This window comes from Musa acuminata, chromosome BXJ1-10, assembly GCF_036884655.1.
Source record: "Musa acuminata AAA Group cultivar baxijiao chromosome BXJ1-10, Cavendish_Baxijiao_AAA, whole genome shotgun sequence".
In the NCBI taxonomy this organism is placed as follows: Eukaryota; Viridiplantae; Streptophyta; class Magnoliopsida; order Zingiberales; family Musaceae; genus Musa; species Musa acuminata.
Genome location: NC_088336.1, coordinates 29323236 through 29343246, shown reverse-complemented (window position 1 = coordinate 29343246; position 20011 = coordinate 29323236). Strand labels below are relative to the sequence as shown.

Here is a 20011-nt window from a genome sequence, read left to right as displayed (position 1 = left end):
TCCAATAATCTTATGAATCCAAAAATAAAGAACCCACATCTGAAATTTTGGAATAAACCAATTAACACTGTTTATTATTATCATTAATAATCACAAATCACAATCATATATATATTTTTGTTAAAGGAAGCTTTTAGGAATCACCTCCTTCCGGTTTTCAACAGAGATGCCAAGCTGAGAGCACTATGCCAAAGTAAATCCCTTAGAAAACGAAATATACACTATAGTTTGCTTCGGATTACATGAGAGTCGACACATATAATTAAAAAAAACAACAAAAGAGAGATCTTGCTTTGTGCAAGGAAAAAAAAAATTGACAGAAAAAGATCTTGCTCTCAGAACAACTCTTTCTTATTACAGTTGCTTGGGAGCTCCTGTTGTATTGTCGTGGTGCCAACTCTTTTTAACTTTGTTGGCCGTCCTTGAATATGTTTTGCATGGTTCCAACACCATCAATCATGAGCAAGACGTTGATCCTAAAGCTTCAATTTCTAGGCATCATCGCATTCTGTCGTCGTCTGTTGCTTCCTCTTCTGTGTTCCAAGATTTGCACTGCCACGCTTGTTGAACCAACTATTATTATCTCATGCCAGCTCTGGTGAAGAAAAGTTGATGATCCTAAACGCTTGTTCAACATGCATGTTTCTTCTTCTCATGAAGGCTGAGAGATCAAACTATTGCCTTTCTTTCAACAGAAACCCATAAAAAGAGTGATCGATTAGTTCTCAGACAAGAATCTATCATAGTAAAATATCTAATAACACTAGAGGTGTCGATTCATAGCTGGTGAGATAGTGAAAGCCTATCATAATCAAAGGTTATGTACCTATATTTGTCAGAATGAGGAATGTGCTATATTAGCACACCATATTTACCTTTATTAAAGTGACAAATATACATCTCAAATAGCCAAAACATATGAACTTGATTACAAGGTTTCTTCTAACGATAAAAGTAGTTGGTTAGCCATTTACTAATATCGGATGAAGGGTTTGGATGACAAATTATACCCACTTCCCAATAGCATAACTGTTGAATACCTTTTGACATATAGATAGTGGAGCCAATAATGGCGATTGATACACATTTTATCATTATTTTATCCATTTTTTGTTTTCTACACAAATATACATGTCTAGAAGCAGAGTACATAATCTGTATGCTTAAAGTTAATATTGCTGAATACTTCAATGATTCAATGATAAAGACCCCCATACTTCAATGATAAGCTCTAATTAAACTGAAAAGAACAAGAAAAAAGGTGGAAACAAAATATAAATCCAAGGATTCCTAACATGGAAAAGATAATCAAAATCATGATATACAATTACCTAATTCATAAATCCCCGACAGTTTGGAGCTTTGCAGAGGCAGGGAACTTTACATTCCTCAGCTTCATCAGGATCAAACAAATAATCATACCTAGAAAAGGACGTGTGGTCAACTTAATTTGCCCATGAACAAGTTCAATAATCTGCTTGAAAATATAAGAATCAAAACCTTTCTTGTAGAATTAACAATGTAAAGCATTTGATGAACATAACAAATCCAGAATTCAGATTTACAATGAGAAAGGCAATGCAAATATGTGCTAATAAAAGACATGACAATCAAAGTGAATACAAATGTATGGTAACGATGCCAAGTCTCCCAAGGTGTGAATCAAAACTTGCAAAGGTTCATGTTTTCTCAAAGATCATCACAGTGCACAAGGCTTGATCTCCCACCAATGAGGTATATGGAGAGCAAATGCATGCAGCCTTTCGCTCACAAGCAAAGATACATTTTGTGACTCAAAACCTGATCATTTAAACTGCAAAAGGAGCAACCCTACTAAAAGACCAAGGCTTGTCTTCTGTAAATGATCATACAATTTCTACCGGCCAAGTGATATGTACAAGGAAAAAGCGGATATACTGAAGATGTGATTCGCTTTTTCATGTTTAACTGTGTTGGGACATTACCGCTCTTTAGTGGTGTTGTTATTTATCCATAACCATTTTTTCTAGAAACCAAAACTGAAAGGACATGGAACCATTTTAAAAAATTACAATTAAACTTTATTAAGTTCCATTGCTTCAGGATTCAGTGTAAACCAACATTACAGTGGATGAAACAGTAGAAGAAAATTTTCAAAATTAAAATTAAAGATAGAAGTGTTAAATGGAAGTACGTTAACTCCTCTCCTGCAGAAACATTCCTCTTAGCTATAAGAACGACTCGACTCTGATCGTCACCAACATTCATTATCCTTGCATAGCAGTTAGGCATGCACTGCATCAACAGCCATTAAGATTTCAGAATAGCGGCAAACACTAACCAGTGGTCTGTTCTACTATGACGGCTAATATAGAAAAGAGAATGTTGATGGCTTACAGAGTGGTTTATGAGGCGAGCTATATTTCCTTTATCTGTAGCATCAACCACTACTTCTTCACTTATTTTGAACAGCTGCAGACAAAATTTAACAAAGTAAATCACTTAAAGACAACTTCAGTGTTGACAAAGAAAAACATGAGAAAAGAAAGATCCATCACGGTAACTGACAAATAGACAATTGACGATAGAAAAGAAAGGATCCAGTTAACATTCATTGATCCTAAGATGCTGCTGGACGACAAAATAATCATTCACCACAAGAATGAGATTACTATTAAAGTGTATTAAACATCAGCACAAAATCGAGGTTCTTTGCTAAGGATACTGTTGTACAGGATACAAAATAATTCTGCATCTCAACTGCAAAACTACCATTTCAAACTACACTCAACTATGTAACTAAATTTGTCAATCAGATATCTGTAATTCCAAACAAGGTTTGGAATACTGCCTAGTATAATTCGGTAAAGGTATTTACCGGTCCGATAGTCCACCAGCATGTGGACCAAGGAACACCAGACAATAAGTCTGGTACAAGACCTGTATTGCCTATTACACCCAGTACAGGACCTGTATCAGATGGTAACTTTTTTGTTTTAACATTTCCAGAACTTGATATGTACCAGTAATACCAACACATTTTCAGTCAAAACCAGGGCTGATATGAGTCCAATACGTGAAACTAAAAACCTTGATTCCAAATGATACTTTTTGTTAAATATATATATAGCACTAGATTATCTTCAAGGATACTTAAAAATGATATAAAGTCAGGGAGCATGTTATGAACTCACATAAAGATTAAATGCTTTGAAATAAGAGTGATCCATTATGCTTGTCTAGTCATTACGATATACTCATAACTTGAAAGAAGAGCAATCCATTAAAGTACTCACCTTTCAGTGATATACTAGACAGACAGGAAAAAAGACCTTTTCTCGTGATAAATAAACTATAAAGATGCTAATGCCATCACCTGAGAATACCTAACATAGCACACTGATACCTATAATGAATCCTAGACTTGTCAAGTCCTATTTTCCTATTTCAATATTCATGTTGACATACACACGGCCATATTCTTAGCTTGCCTCGTACCCATTAGTCAAGAAATCCAAATTTAATCTTCAGTCACCTGAACAAAAATATGCCCCTTCTCCAAAGGAACTACCAACTTCTGCTCTTTATTTCAGAAATCACAGCAAACAAATTTACTTAGTTTACAGGTATAAGCAAACTATACAAATAACTTTGGTTCTCTTGAATATCTGAAACATTATACTATATTTAAAGAGAACAAGTAAGAATAGGAATTACATAGCAATCCTTTTTTTCCACTTGATAACGTGCTTCTCGTAGATCTGCGACACTGCGTCTGACCTGCTCCCCACGGTACTCTATAACCTGAATAAAAGTTCAGGATTGTCAGTTCAAACTCTGAAAACCAAAGGCCCAAACACAATATAATATAATATAATATAGCACATTGACCACCAAGTGATAATATAATATAAGTGCCACTTATGGTCTCCCAAGAGATATTGACCCTCGAGTTCGACTTAATGTTTTTCATACAAGTCAATGCTACTTCAAAAAAAAAAAAGAACTTATGAACACGATGAAATGGTACTTCACGAAATTTCAAAACCTTTATCACTCCTAGAGGAACTGTAAGGTTATGCCAAATTGTACAAAGGAATATCATGGTGGTCATGACAACATAACTACACAAGAAACACACGATTTTGCCTTCTATGACATTAGTCATACTTTGCATAAACTACTTATGCTCGGAAACTACCTAAATTGAATCAGCAAACTTGACTTTTGTTTTAGGAACTCAAAAGGTGTGTTTTGATTAACGATAACAAAACTCAAATACATAACAAGGTAGAATGTGAAATGCGCAAGTTGATGAAATCATCCACACAAAATCAACCTACAAGTTTACCCAAAGGCGTTTGCAAGCACTATGAAGCTAGAGCATTCAAACAATCGAGTCACCCGAGACATCCCCCTTCCAGACTATATTACAACCATTTCCCACCGCTAATTTTGAATTCCAGCAGTGATCACGAAAGCTTCAGAATTGAAGCTAACATCATTTTGAACTATTAATTGAGCCTGAATGATAAGTCAAAAATGCAAACAAGCAGTATAACAAATTGCATGTCATAATCTTACAATTATTGTATTATAAAATCCACTCCATAAGTACATTGTAGCAAGGAATAGTACCATTTCTCCTTCTTGAAGGTTTTTATGAGCAAAGAGGCCCCATCCATGTATTCCGGATTTACCAAAACAGACCCTACTTTTTTCGGTTGACTGGATACAGAGTCAAGTAAAACTGATGAGTTACAGAAGAGCAGAAATATGCAAAAAGGCTACCGGGACAGCAAATAACCTGTAAGTAACGAAGACGCTCTCTAAATGTAGAAAACGATCTCTGATTCTTCTCTTCCTGTTTCAAATGCAGAGCAAAAGAAACTAAATCACCTGTTGAGTATGGTCTGGAGGCTTTATAAGAAAAAAAACAACAAAATAAGCTTTTAAAAAAGATAATTACCATAGGTGCATTTAAACTTTCAATGGAATCCCAAGAATGATGACAAGGCCCCATAATTCGATGTGCAATGCCATTTTCTCTTTGATGCTACAAAAAATTTTACATGTCTAAGAATAACAACAGTAGGATTAAGGATGATTCTGCAGTCATATGCCATAAATTGATCTTTTTTTTCAACATTGCAGAAGAAACTAAATAGTGCACAAATGATAGCAAGTCGAGAACATGCTATTATATCTGTGTTAGCATACTCATCAGAGATCATGATGATAGATTCTACCTCCATTTCTCAAATTAAACAAGTATCTAAAACCAAAGGCATGACCCTGCAGCAAAAAATGAGGATCCTGCCATACCTTTGTTGTTTTTCTGTTGTAAATTAAACATCTTGCAGCAGATAAAGATTGAATAGGCAGAGAAGGCATGGTTATCTCCTGAGGTATATCTGTCCTAATTAGTCTCGAACCACTCTGCTTTTTCATCTTTTGCAGCAAACTGTTGGTAGAGAAAACCCCTGAAGGGGTCTGCATAATTAGCACAGTATCAGGATCTGGAGACCTACAAAGAAACCAAGGTCAATTATCTTTCTGAATTTCCTATTCCATGCAACTAGGAGGCAGAGCTAATGTGCAAGCCCATACATATGACAGAAGAAACACAACATTACAAGTGCTGCAATGTTAAAAGTAAAAGAAAGCATCCAAATAGGTGGCTTAACACCATGTCAATCAATAGAATGGAAAAACATCAACTAGAAAAAATTTACAGGATTATAAGAAAGCTATTACAGGTTAATAAAAACAACTTTTACCTGTGATGTGCACAATAAGAAACCATTTTTATTATTTGTCTCCCATTCTTTTCCAAGCAATGCAACTGCAAATGGAAAAGGATGTTAAGTTGTATAATAATATTTCCCCAACTTAGTACACTAAAGAGCATTAAGGATGAATGAGAATATCTGTTTATACCACCAAGCATGATATAAGTCTTTCAAATAACCCAAAAGAAGAACAATGTTGCTGATGCAAATTTATGATGAAACACTACCAGAAAGCCACACAAAAATGTTTTTGCAAAGCCATTTCATAAGCAACAAATACTTATGCAACTTGTACAATGGCAACTGAAGCAAAAAATGTAAGTAGTTCCTGAAGCTTTTTTTATCCCTTCACAAAGTGGGTAAACAATACAAACGTCACTCCAAATCATATAATACATGTTCGTCAAGCACAAGATTATAAAAGAATAAACAAAAAAAATTAGCAACTACTCTGTGTTCATGGCATGGCTATCTTTCCAGATCACATGATTCATCACAGTTTCATAGATTGAACACAGATCAAGGAGACAAAGTATAAGTCCAAATAATATGACCTTCAATTTAATATTCAAAACACTGTTCAACTTTTACAACATAAAGCCTAGCATAAAACCATTTACCTCCATTCTGTATCCAGCTCTTGATGCACACATTGCATGATAATAAGTGGAACATGTGTAGCATTGTGTGCAGGCACCATGCATCTGCTTACATATCACACAAACCTGATGGCACATTGAACACAAATCAGCAATTTAATGGTTAAAATACTATGTTTTTTACCAAAAATGTACAACTGCTATATTGTAACATATAAATTGACCAACAGGTAAAACCATTCACAGTTCAGCATGACCTTCATAAAAGATAGAGGTGGTATATCCAATATGCCAGTAGCAGGCTCCATTGTTTCATCACTGGCAAAAGATACCTTTGGCTGAAACCAAGCACACGTGACATGAACCCATAATGAATCATCAACATTTGTTGGCTTTAGAGCACCACCTGTGGGAAAAACTAGTGACGTTACAAACATCCTGTTTACCAAAAGCATAAGGATGCAGCATCATCATGTGCATTTAAATTGAAGGTTAATCAGGTGAATGAACAATAAACACAACCATCTTAAATGAGGTTTGTAACAGTTTAAATTGACGGGTTAGACAAAATGCCAAATGTATCCAATATCTAGTGTCACCCAGGTTGCAGTGCTACTGGAATTAAAAAAACATAATATGCAAAATAACTAAAGAGACAAGTGGTTATTCCAGGACGCATTCATTTTACCTTCTACAGGGCAAAGGCAGCATTCCCTTTTAAGCAGGGGTGTTTCACAAGCTCTGCAAACCCACGAGGTAAAATTTTGTACATCAAGTGCTCCATAACATTCCTGGTGCACAGCTATTTGACATCTGTAGAATACGAGGATTAACTGTAAACTATCTGCAAGTATCAAAGTTGACAATTATTCTTTGTAAAAATGAACCAGAACTTGTTCCTTAGCCCCTTCGGATCTTTACTCCAAAAAAATCACTAGGATGCGGACCAGATGGAAGAAAAGATACCAGACCTGTTGCATATGATGATTTTATTGTAATCCCAATCTTCGATCCATCTGCAAATTGCACATCGCTCTGTTGTCCATTTAACAAGAACCGGTTCATATGGTTCTGACACACAAAAAACAAAAAAACATTTCCATCAGTTCTGCTAAGATCAATAAGGGGACATAAAAGAGCTGCCAAATCAGATGATAAATAGCATTCAGAAAAATAGTGTACCTTGCAACAAACTAAGAATCTTTTCTTTTCTATTACCCGCTGATGAGTGTTTAGCTTGGTCACCAAAAGATGGATTATATAATTCTAGCTGCATTCACCAAAGGAAAAGTTATAAATCAAAGCCGATAATTAATTTAAAATTACATAAGCAGGTGTCATCAGATGTTACATATTTGTATGAGGACATACTGAAATGTCATTAAACATGTTTTCAGACTATTTTACTATCATATTATATCCAATTACTATTATCATGGATCCAGATTAGCTAAGCAAGCAAAAGGATAATAATTTAAATATGCGTGTACAATATAGTTTATAATACATAGTTACAGACCCATTTCCCCAATGGCTGCCTTGTACTCTTGACTTTAACACTAGTCTTCCAGTATTTCTTTCTAGAACCCGTATGTCGCTCCCACTCATTAAGTGTTAGTTTCCGTGCCTTACAGGAGCTGCACTGACATAAAACCCTGTAATATAAAAAGGATTGTTAATAACTGATCAATTAAACTAGTAAAATTAAAATAGATTGCATATCAATTTTAAAAAAATATTCAAAAGATTCATCCAACTCATCTTTATCACCTAACACATACACTAATCAGTAAGAGAAAAGCCATAGCTACTACCATGCATGTGTCATCTCTGTCTTATAGATCCATTTTTGCAGTTCAACAACAATTTGCCAAAGGAAGCACATAACCATCTCTTATGACTACTTTTATCTAATTCTAATTTGCCTATTCATCCACTTCTTCAGCACAAGTTAGGGCTCTGCCAACTTCAAGGATGAATAACAAATTTATCTTTTAAGCAATAAATTTAAATCTAGCCTATTCAGTTCTAATGTTAATGATCCTCTAGAGATGTGTAACGAGTCAGACTATTGCAGATATTTGGGTGGAAAGCAGCCAAAATGTTGTAAAAGGATCAGCATGTAATATGTAGCAGAAGTTCATAATCAGTTAATCCTACTTAAACTCATAGTCCTGTTCCACTAGGCTAACAAACAGCTCAGCATCAAGGCCATGCCACTGGATAACTCAAGAGTCCAGACTGACTTTCGTGAACTGCATCAACATCCAAGCTCTTGCCAATGTTCAAACATCCCCCATTAGAAATGGTTCTTTAGTAGTTCAAAGCATATAATAGCAAATGAACAACGAAGAAATATGAATTTCATGTCAGTTTACCAACTAAAACCTCAAGTTCTCAAAACAATCAGAAAATAATTGTTTCTAAAACTCAAAATAAACAAAATCACCAAGCATTAGAAGTTCAAAAAAATTTAATAAACAGGTATCAAATTAGTAAATAGATGGAAGGTGCAAGGTGAAATAAAAGATGTGTCAATTAGTTAAGTCACACATAATACATCATTCTACCACAACATAAAAGACAAAATGCTTACATATGTTCGTTTGGTAAATATATTCCTTCCATATCACAACATATCACAGTTATCTTGTCAGGCTGCTTGTCTTGGGAAATGCCACCATCATACCTACAGAGAAAATTACAATTTATGCTGCAGGCAAAGCAAGTCTGCAAAATCACATGTTTTGGAATATATAAGAAAATTAATAGATTACCTAACTGGGGCATGTTTCTTAATTGTATCTTGTGGTCCAAAATTACGCCTAGACTTGCAATCAGGGCAGAAATAATCAGTGTTCTCCAGATCCTTGATAATGAAAGAATGTCAGTAAGTTAAAATCAATCTTGACAAAAAGTGTGCAACACACCTTATACTGTTATTAATCTAATGATATTTGAGAAACCAAATTTGAAAGAAAAACATACCTTTAAGTTGCCACAATTCTTGTCACATTCAACATGAACCCAAACTTGACACCCATCACAACAAACCTAGTTTGAAAGTTCAGATAATTGACAACATATTCAACTATGGCGAATGATCAAATATTGTAATTTATGAGGTGGATATTCATACCCAATTCCCACCATCCGTGTGATGCCATATCTTCTTGCATATGCCACAATATTGTTTTGACTTTAAAAGCTGTGGAAAACCAATGCAACTCTAAAAAACCTACTAATTGTTCAAAGAAAACACCACACATAAACTATAAAAAAAACATAGTGAATTTCAAACAGCAGTTGTCATTCATCAGAAATAATACAAACCTTAGCACAATGTTTACAAAGCAACTGCTGTGAAATGTGCTTCATCTTCTTTGCACTTCCATATGGAAGTTTTAACCCACAACTTTCACAAAGCAGGCCTGATTTGTCTACAGCCTGAAAATCATATCAGAACAAGTTTAGCCCTCAGAACACAAGCTAGAACTCAGTACACGCCACATGTATGTTACAGTTGTCACTTTATTATTTTTAGGAAAATAAAACAGAATGCTACAGAGAGCATCAGAGATGAATAAAATTAGGCATTGACACTTCAGGCAGTAAAACAGGGACTCAAATATAGCTAATTTAGAAAAGCTGAAAGAGCAACTTATAAGGTGTCTGGAAAAATCAACTTAAAAGGGAAATTAATTCGATTTTTCTGAATCAAAGCCACAAATCAAATATTCACACAAAATAAGAAGTTCTCAATAGTTAATAACAAGATCACCTCTTAACTGTATTTATAAACTAAACATTAACCATTGAAATAACCAAATATGATAGCAGCAATACAACAGGATCTTGAACTGAAGCAAGGTGGCAATACAGAAATTTTGCAAATATACATTGTTTTAGCTATTGAAACCTTTCAAAGAAATTTTAGTCTCATGGTTCAACAATATACATGATTGAACTGGTACATAATGGGCAATACACTAAATATACCAACAATAGCAACAAGCCATAATGTCCCAACTATTTGGGGTAGGCAATGCACCCAATATACAGCAACATAAATATATATATATATATACATACATATATACATATATACATACATACATACATGCATACATACATACATACATGCATACATACATACATATATACATACATACATACATACATATATACATACATACATACATATATACATACATATATACATATATACATACATATATACATATATACATACATATATACATATATACATACATATATACATACATACATACATATATACATACATACATACATATATACATACATACATACATACATATATACATACATACATACATACATATATACATACATACATACATATATACATACATATATACATATATACATATATATATATATATATATATATATATGATTAAACATCTTACAATGAATCTATAACTTGGAAGCAAAATATGACAGAATGTCCTAGAATGTTCCACATGGTCACTATAGTTTTAAGTTTTAACCCTTGCAGGTTAAATAAGTTCATTAGCTAAACCAAACTCAAATTAAGATCCAAACCATTTGGTTGTGAGCTAAGCAGACAAGATAATAAGCTAAAAGTTCAAAATTTTCCCTAGCTGATGTAAATAAACCAAGATTCAGGTTCTCCCCTAGCAAACCTATGTCAAACTACAAAACACTCAGGTTCAGTTGAGTCAGTCAAGAAGCAGAAAGTTTTGGAACACTTTAATTTGAAGAGTCCATAGAATTTTGAATAGCCTAGGCAGCATGATGAAAAAGAAAACCAACTTTTATTAGACTAAAAAAATAATATCATCAATTACTTTCATATATCAATCAAAATCAATAAGGTAATCTCTACATAGAGTCAACAACAAATTTACGTAAGTTGGAATATCCAATTTAACAAATATGCTTAATACAAAATCACACATATGTCATCATAAGGCTCACAACCATGAAAGTTTTTAAATAAATTAAAAAAAACTTTACAGAAAAAAAGAATAATTGCTGCAGTAAACAATCAAAGTATGATTTCTAAAACTCATCAATAAACTATGGTACTATTATAGTTAACAAAAGTATATTTGCATAGAACCATACGGCCTCGATGATTTTGGTCTTACCTGAAATTTCGATTGGCATTCTTGGTCATGATTTGAATCGGTAACCTCACTGGATATTTTAGCAACAGGTTGATCAAAAGCAACACGACCACAAGTATTAACTGAATCCAACTGAACTCCAAAGAATCCATGCTCAGCTAAAAATGCCTCCTCAATTGCCATCCGGAAATTGCTAGGTTTGTTCTTATATAACTGAGTTTGGCCTTGAAATCTGAAGAAAGAGCCATATCAAGTATCAAGAGAAAGTCATTCCAAAAATTTCCTCAAAGAAACATCGTTCAAGAAAAGAAATTCTTCGTTAATTTTCCATAGTTTAGACCTGTCTAGATAGTCTATGAATGGAAAAATCATCCCCTGCTTCACCCATGAATATGCCTGCCAGCATAAAGTGATTAATATGATTCAGAACCAGTTACAGAACAAATAGAGAAAAACACTAGCAATGAAACAAAAATATGGAAGGTGAGAACACTAAGATCATTTACCCTTCCATTTCTGGAGTATCCAAAAAACATAACACAAAGAGCTCCAGGGACACATGAATTTAGAACATTTTCAGGAGCTTGCTGCAGAGGATCAATCACCATTGCTGGCCAAGCAGGATTCTTCTTTCCACACTTTGCCCAAACTATATCACCTAAAACAAAATCCTCTGGACAGTAACAGTCCTCCCTCCTCTCCACAGTATCCCTTAGCGAATTTGACTCAGCAACTGCTGAAATAGAATAACGAACCACTGATTCCTCCATATTGGGAGTCTGTTGCAGATACTTGTCTTCCGCTTCCACCATGCTGTCATCGAGGGATGTAAGAGTACTTCGTGAGGTAGAACAGTTGGTCGTGCTGAAATTTCTGCAAGATCGATAGCACTCCGCCCCTAACAATGTGAATGAATTGGTCACTGCTGCGCTAATTGCAGCACTTTTATAGTTAAGATTCTTCTTTTTATCCTCTCGAAGATTACCCTCGAAAAAGAATTCAGAATCCGACGCCTTGGACTTAGATTTCTCTTTCTTCCAGGGGTCAATGAGAACCGAGTTCCTGAACCGGGAAGGAAGCGCCTGCGAGCGCCCCCTGGAGGTCCGCACAACCGGAGCTGGCGTGACTGCAAGCTTCACTGACCCGTCCCTTCCCTTCTGCCGTTCCTCCAACACCACTTCGCTGGCACCGGAAAAAGACACCTCGGTGCACCAAGAGGGGGCCGCAGCGGCGGCGCCAAGAACCCTGTGCCTTAAGCCATCGGGAAGGTAGGGAATTCCGGCGCCGGAGAGATCCCCCAGCACCTCGAGCGGAAACGACCCGCCCCCATCCCTCTGCCGCTTCCGACGGCTCTCCTCCGCCGCCTCTCCGCCACCGTCGTCGGAAAAGGACGGCTCCTCTGCCTTGCAGCGCTTCAGGCTCGGCATTTGGCCCCTCAAACTCCGTTTAATGATCATCTCCCTTCGATCCCCAAAAACCGAAACCCTAATTCCGCAGTCAACCAACCCGAATCAAAGAAAGAAACCCTAATCCCCCAGAATTGATGACAAGTTCCCCAAAATAATCGGAGAAGAAACAAGACCCCAAGAATTGGGAAAGAAATATATCACGATGGACTCGAGACGCTCCCGAACTCTCCCCCTGTTCGATTGCCTCTCGATTCGAGACTTTGCGAAGCCTTTATTGGCCTCCAAACCGAATCCGAAGGGAAGAAGGAAACTTCGAAAGCGGAGATAGGAGGCGAGGCGAGGGTGCTCTTAACGACGCCACCAAGGCTACAACATATCTATATATCTTTTAACCGCAACGGAAAGATGACGGTCTCGATTGGATTCGTGCCGGTATAATGGATGGGCTTCGAGGAACTGGCAATTGGTATTTTGGATTATACCGCCACGGGGGCCTTTCGTTCCCCGTTACGGGCGGGAAAGCGAAAAGTGAGAGGGAGGGAGGGAGGGAGGGAAGGGGGAACAAATGGTGGAGGGAAGAGTCGATGGCGAAGTGGCTTCTATTTGGTGTTCGTTGACTCTTTGTATTTGTTTGGCAATAGGGTAACCAAATCCACCTGAGAGCTATTATAACTGTTGATTCGGGAAGAGATGTGCTGATCCACACCGTGATGTACTTGCATCGGCCTTGTAGTCGAGTTCGTAGACCGTAATAGAAAGTAAAATCTTTCTAAGTTTCATTTAATTCTTAGAGTAGTTTTATTCTCATTTCACTTTCCCAAAATTAATTGTCTAATTTAATGTTGAGTAACAGATTGACAAGTGTGTTTCTTTTTTTTTCGCTTACTCCAGTCGGTATTTTTAGGACAAGAAATCTATACTGTTTAATTGAGATAAAAAGGAAAAGAAAAAAAGATCTGCCGTGGGTTGGCCCACGAGGCCCACCTGAAGCATATGACCGGGCTCGAAACCAGCTCGGCTGGCAGGCGTGACACAGAGGAAAATAAAAAGCGGAAAGGAAGAGGAAGAGGAGGAAAATAGAAAAATTAAAGAAAAAAAAAGGGGAGGAAAAAAGAGAAAATAATGATAATAATAAATATCAGACGTTTTTCAGCAGTCATATTTATAAGCATTGCGATATTCCTATTTAGTGATAATTTCTGTATAAATGCCACTTTATAAATGTTTTTTCTATAAAGAAAAGAACGCTTCGAGTCTTGACTTGTCGCGCAAACAAGCAGAATGCGGTGAGTATACCTCGACGGTTCGGAAGAAGAAGAGGCCCAACGAGTAGTAGCGTCGACCGGAAAAGAGATGGAGGACGTCGTCACCGAGTCGCCGCCGCCCTCGAGGTTCTTCCAGGAAGACCTCGACAACTTCGCCGCTCCACCGCCGCCTCTGCCCCCGCCGCTCCTCCTCCTGGACCCCAAACTCGGGCCGGACCACATCTGCCCTCCCCTCCTCATCGTCGCCCTCTCCGCCCCCTCCCTCGCCATCCTTCATCGGATCCCTCACAAGATTCTCATCGGAACTCTAATCCTGCCGGAGACCTCCCTCGCCGGCAACTCCCTCGAGCCCTGCCCCCGCGACCGCTCTTGCTACATCTACGCTGTCGACCATCGGCCGGCGTCGGCGGTCCTCGTCGCCGTTCAGTTCCCGGTCGCCGCCGAGAGGGCCCGCGCCGTCGCGAAGTCGTTGCTTGGTGCGATCCAGGCGGAGAGGGTCTTGATCTTTGGTTCGATCGGGAGCCAGAACTACAGGGGGCGGTTGGCAGTGGACGAAACCCTAGTTTTTAAGCTGGAGACGGTGGAGGAGAGAAGCGGTGGGCAGCCGCTGGTGCAGGGAGTGGATTACTTGCCGTCGGGAAGTGTGATGGATGGCCTCGGGGCGGCAGTTATCGCAGAGTGCCAGATGCGGAGGGCAAAGGGGACGCTGGTGGCAACATGGCCGGCGAATGGTCGATCTACTGTGGTGCCGATCATTAGGTCATTGTTGCAGGGCTTGAGCATTGATGTCGGTGCGTCTGATGCTGATGATGAGTTTGATGCTGGATGCTCGTTTTCTTCTCGATATGTGTCAGATTTGTATACCTGATGACGAGGTACCTGTTTCAGTTCATTGATCATAATTCCCTGTTTTTGAATTTCAAATTTTGCGCCTGTTTAGCTTCACACTTATATGTTTCAACCTACATTAATGTTAAAAGTGATCTTGAAACTGAACAAACAAGCAATTTCAACTTTGTAGTGTAGTGCCATATCATACTCCAAAAGGTCCATTTGAATATTCCAGGTCGATCAGTTACATGCATTAGCTGCTAAGGTAGGAGTGACGGTAAACTGACAGCTGGCTTATGTAAAACTGTATATATATTTGTTCTTTCACTTGACAAACAATAATGGAATATCACAATGTTGAACGACAAGATGTTGCATACTGAAGTTCCATCGGCCTGGAGTAGCTATAACTTCAGAATCTTATGCCGTTTGAGGCTTACACAGGCATGCTTTGAGCATATCAGCTTGTTTCATGCTAGTAATTTGTTTATATTTGGATCACAGGTTATCAGCTTTTTTTTTGTTAGTAATTTGTTTATATAAGAATAACTGGGAGAGGTACAAAAGAAAACTCTTATGTAACCTCATGAGCACATTATAAAATAGGAAACATCGGTTTACACAAACAAATTTCTGTTCCCATCAACACAAGTCTATGACAAAAGTCATATACATGGTGGAACTGCTGTGCTGCTCCAATCTGTTGACATCCAATATTAGTGTGGATTCAATTCCATCTGTTGACCATCAATATAGTATTGTTGCTTTGGTATCTGTTAAATACATCAGCTGCCTGGTCTGTATGGGAAATTTTGTAACCTTGAAATTCCTGCGATCGGGAGATGCCATCTTTCTTCATATCATCTTGAAATTTTCAATCTTAAATGTTGAGGTTTCAGGCTTTACCGGATGAGGCGGTGTTCTCTGGTTGTTCTAACTGAAAGAGTAAACACTGGTGAAGCCAACATATGCTGATCCTCTTCTACAGAGTGATGGTTGGTCCAACGAGCTAGAGTCATGAGAATTTTTTAGTTACATATTTTTGTAATAGTCTTAAGCCCTAAAAAACTACCTTGGCAGTGGTTTTCCACTACAATCGCACATCATCTTCTGCAATATTTCAATCTGCAAAACTTTTTTTATTGGGGAATAATTGTCCCTCACTTTTTTACTGCCACCTATTGTGTCAGATACATTACTCCTGCCCAGCAAGTTTTTTTTTTGTTGCTTTTCTATACTTTCAACTGTTAAACAAACCAGAATTCATCATCTTGTTTTAGAATATATCTATTAACTCATTGTCTTCTCGGTCACTATACGTAACTTGTTGTCTTAGTTTGACAGATGCCTTTATGACATGTTTGGATAATGTGTTGTCCCACTTTCTCACATCATCAACATCTGATGCCTGATTTTGTGGCCATTCTTGCTTTTCATTACATCTTCATAGTACTTTGCTTTCAATTTAAAGTTTTGCACTATACATGTTATTTACTGACCAGAGATTGACACATGAAATCCTTTATTCGTAGTCATCAACTCAAACCTATATTTCACTTTTTTGGAACCCTTTATTTAATCAAACAAATTCATCCTTAATGCAAGTTCATCATTTTTTTTCCTTGCACAAATTAAACTCTTTGAATTAACAAAGCATCATATCATCACGTTACTGCACAAGACATGTCGACCAGTTGAAGATACCATTTTACCGGGAACAATTTTGTGCTTGAAGTATTATGCCTACTTTATTTGGTATAATTTGGAATCAAATCACATTAATTACAGATGAAACTTTTTAAATCCTTGCTTAGTTTAGTTAGGGCTAGAACTAGATCAAATTTAATTCAGTTCTACGGCTGCTTTTTGTAGTCTGATTTTAAAGAATATATCTTATGTTATGTGTTCTACTAAAAATATAGACTTTTTTTAAGAATATTTATTTATGAGTTATCACAAGAGGGCACCTAAATATTTACATTAACAGCATCGGACTTATGCTGTGGCATGTATAACGTGTTAAGTATCTAATGGCATGCTGCTGTGTAACCCATGATATTACGTTGGAGCTTGTTGGCAATCATGCATGAGTAGCTTTTATGGTTTTTTTCCCTTTTGTATACCCTTGAAAGGCTTTAATCTTTTTTCTTTTTTGCAAGTTCACATTAATGTTAACTCATGTTTGGCAACTGTCATGGTTTCTATGGCAAGTGGCAACTTTTATGGTTTCTAGAATGGAATATAGATCTGGATGGGATTCTTAGGATAGGTACGTTTGGCCTGTTGTCTTATGGAACTGTTTGTTGGAAGTTAGCTTTGTATAAACTAGACTTCTGGCAACTCAGGACCTTTGTCAGTAAAGTATCTGGAGCTTGCATGTTAGTTATCTGAAGCACAATAGTATTGTAATATAGTCTCATAGAAGCAACTGTGTTTTTTGTTTATCATTGGTGAGTGAATTTTAGGCACTTGGTTAGAAAAACACTTGGCTGAAAGTCAACATAATGAGTCCGAGGTGGTTGACATAACTTCTGGTTCATATCATTTAAGCGCTAAGCTCCATGATCAAATGTCATTGTAGAGAAAGACATCCTTATTAACCCTGATACAATTAACTGCTTAATTTATTTTTATTTGTTTAAATGGAGAGAGTAGTGACCTTGCTGTTTTGCTTTGTCATTTTCCCTTTTTGTGCAGCTTTGTTTGTATAATTGTATATCCCAGTAGTAGCAGGACATGGTACTTTTTTTTTTTTTCTGAACTAGAGATAATTAATTCTGCGCCTTGTTACATTGACTTGTTATGTACGCAAGAATGTTAGTGTAATTAATTCTTTTGAGGTCGATGTTTTCAACTGGAAAGAAGCAAGAATGTGCCACTATTATTGCCATTTGCATTGTTTCAAAGCTACATCTAGTGGATATTCTGAACTTCTACTTTTGGTCTTTGTTTAGGCTGGGGGTTGATGTGGCTACAATCAATAGATTGCATGGTGTCATTGTAGCCTATTAGAAGATGGATCTGGAAGCATGCTGCAAGTACTATTGATTACATATAATCGAATGTATTAGTTTTTCTCGTCATCTAAACTTAAGATTCTTATACATATTTTAAAACTTCTTTTTCTTAATTTGAGGGAATTTATAAGTAGAAGCTTCAGTGGTTCTTTCGAAAGAAGTTTGGATATGGTATACTGACTGTTGGGGTTGATTGATTTTTGAAAGTGCTTTTGAACGGCAGTCAGTATGTCAGCTGCCGTGAGAGTTCCATCATTCTGGACCTCCAAGAAAAGCATTTGCAAATGCTAGCAGTGGTTGGCTTGTTCTCCTACTGTTGTTATCAAAAGCCTTGTGGTTCAATGATCCTTGATGATGCTTTGTTTATCTTTGCTAGAAATCAAGATGGACACAACTAGGAATTGCACAATGCAAGAGAACAAACATCATCATCGGCCATGGATGAGGTGGGAATGCAAGAATCATATATGGTACAACATTTGTTTTCTGCTTTTTGCTTTTCCTGTTGCTAGAGAGGGAAGGGAGAAGAAGAAGTGTGAGAGTTGCAGGCCTCACCATAGCATCCTCCTGCCACCAGAACCGGACTCTCTTTGGCAGTTGAAGTAGAGAGCGGCGACGGGGGAACCCAAATTGTAGAGCTCGGCGAAGTCCCTGGTGTTGAAGTTTTGGCGCCACCCAGGGGCGTACACCGTCTCCCGCCCCAGCTGCTGGAACAGCACCACCACGTATCGGTGAATCCCTAGCTGCGGCCGTGGCCTCTCATAGCACACGATCTCCTGCCCTGCACCCCATAAAAAAATATCCTTCCCTTGATGCATCCATCTCATTAATTACTACATTTCTTCTAGTGATTAGATTGGTCTCTTCTGGTTGACCACATCTTACCAAAGCTTGCTTCGGTCGTTGCAGGGATATCTGTGACCAACCTACAGTAGCAGCGACCCACATAACGATAGTGATGGAAGGCAAGTTAGCTTAAGCAGATATACTGGAGAGAGAAATAGATAGATAGATGGAGAAAAGATACAGAAATAGAGCAGCAGCGGCAGGGCATGGAAGATGTGCTTACCAGTGCAAATATTCTCTAAGGGTTGGCTCGCTTGGACTAGGAGCATCTGGGTCTACCATGATCTGAAGAATACATGTGTAAACCGTAAAGATCTCTAGTCCAAAGATGAGCAGATAGCAATGAAACAACTAGCGACTTCGCTGGGTACATGGTTTGCATCTTTTAGATGAGAGAGGTAACTTACAAGCGTGTAGAAGATCCTGAGGTCAGTTCCTCCGACCTCTACTCTGGGCTGCTCAACCACAGCTGATGGCTTAAACTCGCATCCATTGGTGACCTCCCTGGAGTTGTATGTCACCCTGAGAGGTACGCTTCTCGTGAAGGGATCCAGAACATCCCCAATCACTCTACCAACAGTCAAAGAATCTCTTTGCATGACCTCTCTCTCTCTCTCTCTCTCTCTCTCTCTCTCTCTCGAGGTGCAAATGGTCAGAGAGAGAGAGGGAAGGAAGGATGAGAAGGAGAAGAGGGGTAAATTCTGAGCTCAAAAGTTCCAAGAAGCCAATATATAGCAGCTCTTTTACAGGAATATTTCATAAGACTCATTCAATCTTTGTACACTCACAAAGGAGCATCCTGGAGTGATCAAGAGGTGACAAACCTGTGAGAGAGAGAGAGAGAGAGAGAGAGAGAGAGAGAGAGAGAGAGACTATTGGTTTGTGATACCATGAGCTTTAGACCTCCTGTAGGCACTGCGCCATGGACGTCTTCATCATTTCTTGTCTCCAGTGACCTTATGGTTGATGTGCGCAGATAGATGAAAAGAAGGGAACCATGGGAATCTTCAACCAATAGTACTGTCATTATCTCAGTGGCTGTCGAGTTCTCATTGGCCAAGTGGAGATTCATTTGAAGGATCAAAGGCCCACCTTGGCCGATGAAAATAAACAGACTTGTAAGCCGTGTAGTTGTCAT

General features: G+C 37.7%; 3 protein-coding genes across 5 annotated transcripts; 1 reads left to right on the top strand and 2 right to left on the bottom strand.

Annotated features, from left to right (window-relative positions):
* Positions 1 to 175: 175 nt before the first annotated feature.
* LOC103968893 (histone-lysine N-methyltransferase ATX4) lies at positions 176 to 13281 on the bottom strand. 2 transcript variants are annotated; one of them, XM_065087715.1, is made up of 24 exons: positions 12012 to 13281; positions 11846 to 11901; positions 11527 to 11737; positions 9704 to 9817; positions 9510 to 9578; positions 9359 to 9424; positions 9148 to 9239; positions 8967 to 9059; positions 7890 to 8025; positions 7553 to 7640; positions 7342 to 7441; positions 7059 to 7183; positions 6628 to 6776; positions 6392 to 6496; positions 5760 to 5824; positions 5305 to 5506; positions 4949 to 5035; positions 4787 to 4843; positions 4618 to 4707; positions 3697 to 3783; positions 2377 to 2451; positions 2174 to 2274; positions 1332 to 1422; positions 176 to 685 (listed from the first exon to the last, which is right to left on the bottom strand). In XM_065087715.1, exons 1-23 carry the CDS (start codon positions 12960 to 12962, stop codon positions 1332 to 1334), a joined length of 3210 nt encoding a protein of 1069 aa, XP_064943787.1. In that variant the 5' UTR covers positions 12963 to 13281; the 3' UTR covers positions 176 to 685. The 2 variants fall into 2 exon arrangements, with proteins under 2 accessions (XP_064943787.1, XP_064943788.1); XM_065087716.1 differs by having other exon boundaries at positions 176 to 681.
* Positions 13282 to 14161: 880 nt separating this feature from the next.
* LOC135596041 (uncharacterized) lies at positions 14162 to 18140 on the top strand. 2 transcript variants are annotated; one of them, XM_065087712.1, is made up of 2 exons: positions 14162 to 15054; positions 15910 to 16323. In XM_065087712.1, the coding sequence occupies exon 1, from the start codon at positions 14268 to 14270 to the stop codon at positions 15045 to 15047; it is 780 nt and encodes a 259-aa protein (XP_064943784.1). In that variant the 5' UTR covers positions 14162 to 14267; the 3' UTR covers positions 15048 to 15054; positions 15910 to 16323. The 2 variants fall into 2 exon arrangements, with proteins under 2 accessions (XP_064943784.1, XP_064943783.1); XM_065087711.1 differs by lacking the exon at positions 15910 to 16323 and adding an exon at positions 17965 to 18140 and having other exon boundaries at positions 14163 to 15054.
* Positions 18141 to 18442: 302 nt separating this feature from the next.
* LOC103968890 (protein VERNALIZATION 3) lies at positions 18443 to 19819 on the bottom strand. The gene is made up of 5 exons (XM_065087714.1): positions 19763 to 19819; positions 19281 to 19672; positions 19097 to 19158; positions 18913 to 18953; positions 18443 to 18808 (listed from the first exon to the last, which is right to left on the bottom strand). The coding sequence occupies exons 2-5, from the start codon at positions 19470 to 19472 to the stop codon at positions 18579 to 18581; spliced, it is 525 nt and encodes a 174-aa protein (XP_064943786.1). The 5' UTR covers positions 19473 to 19672; positions 19763 to 19819; the 3' UTR covers positions 18443 to 18578.
* Positions 19820 to 20011: the final 192 nt, after the last annotated feature.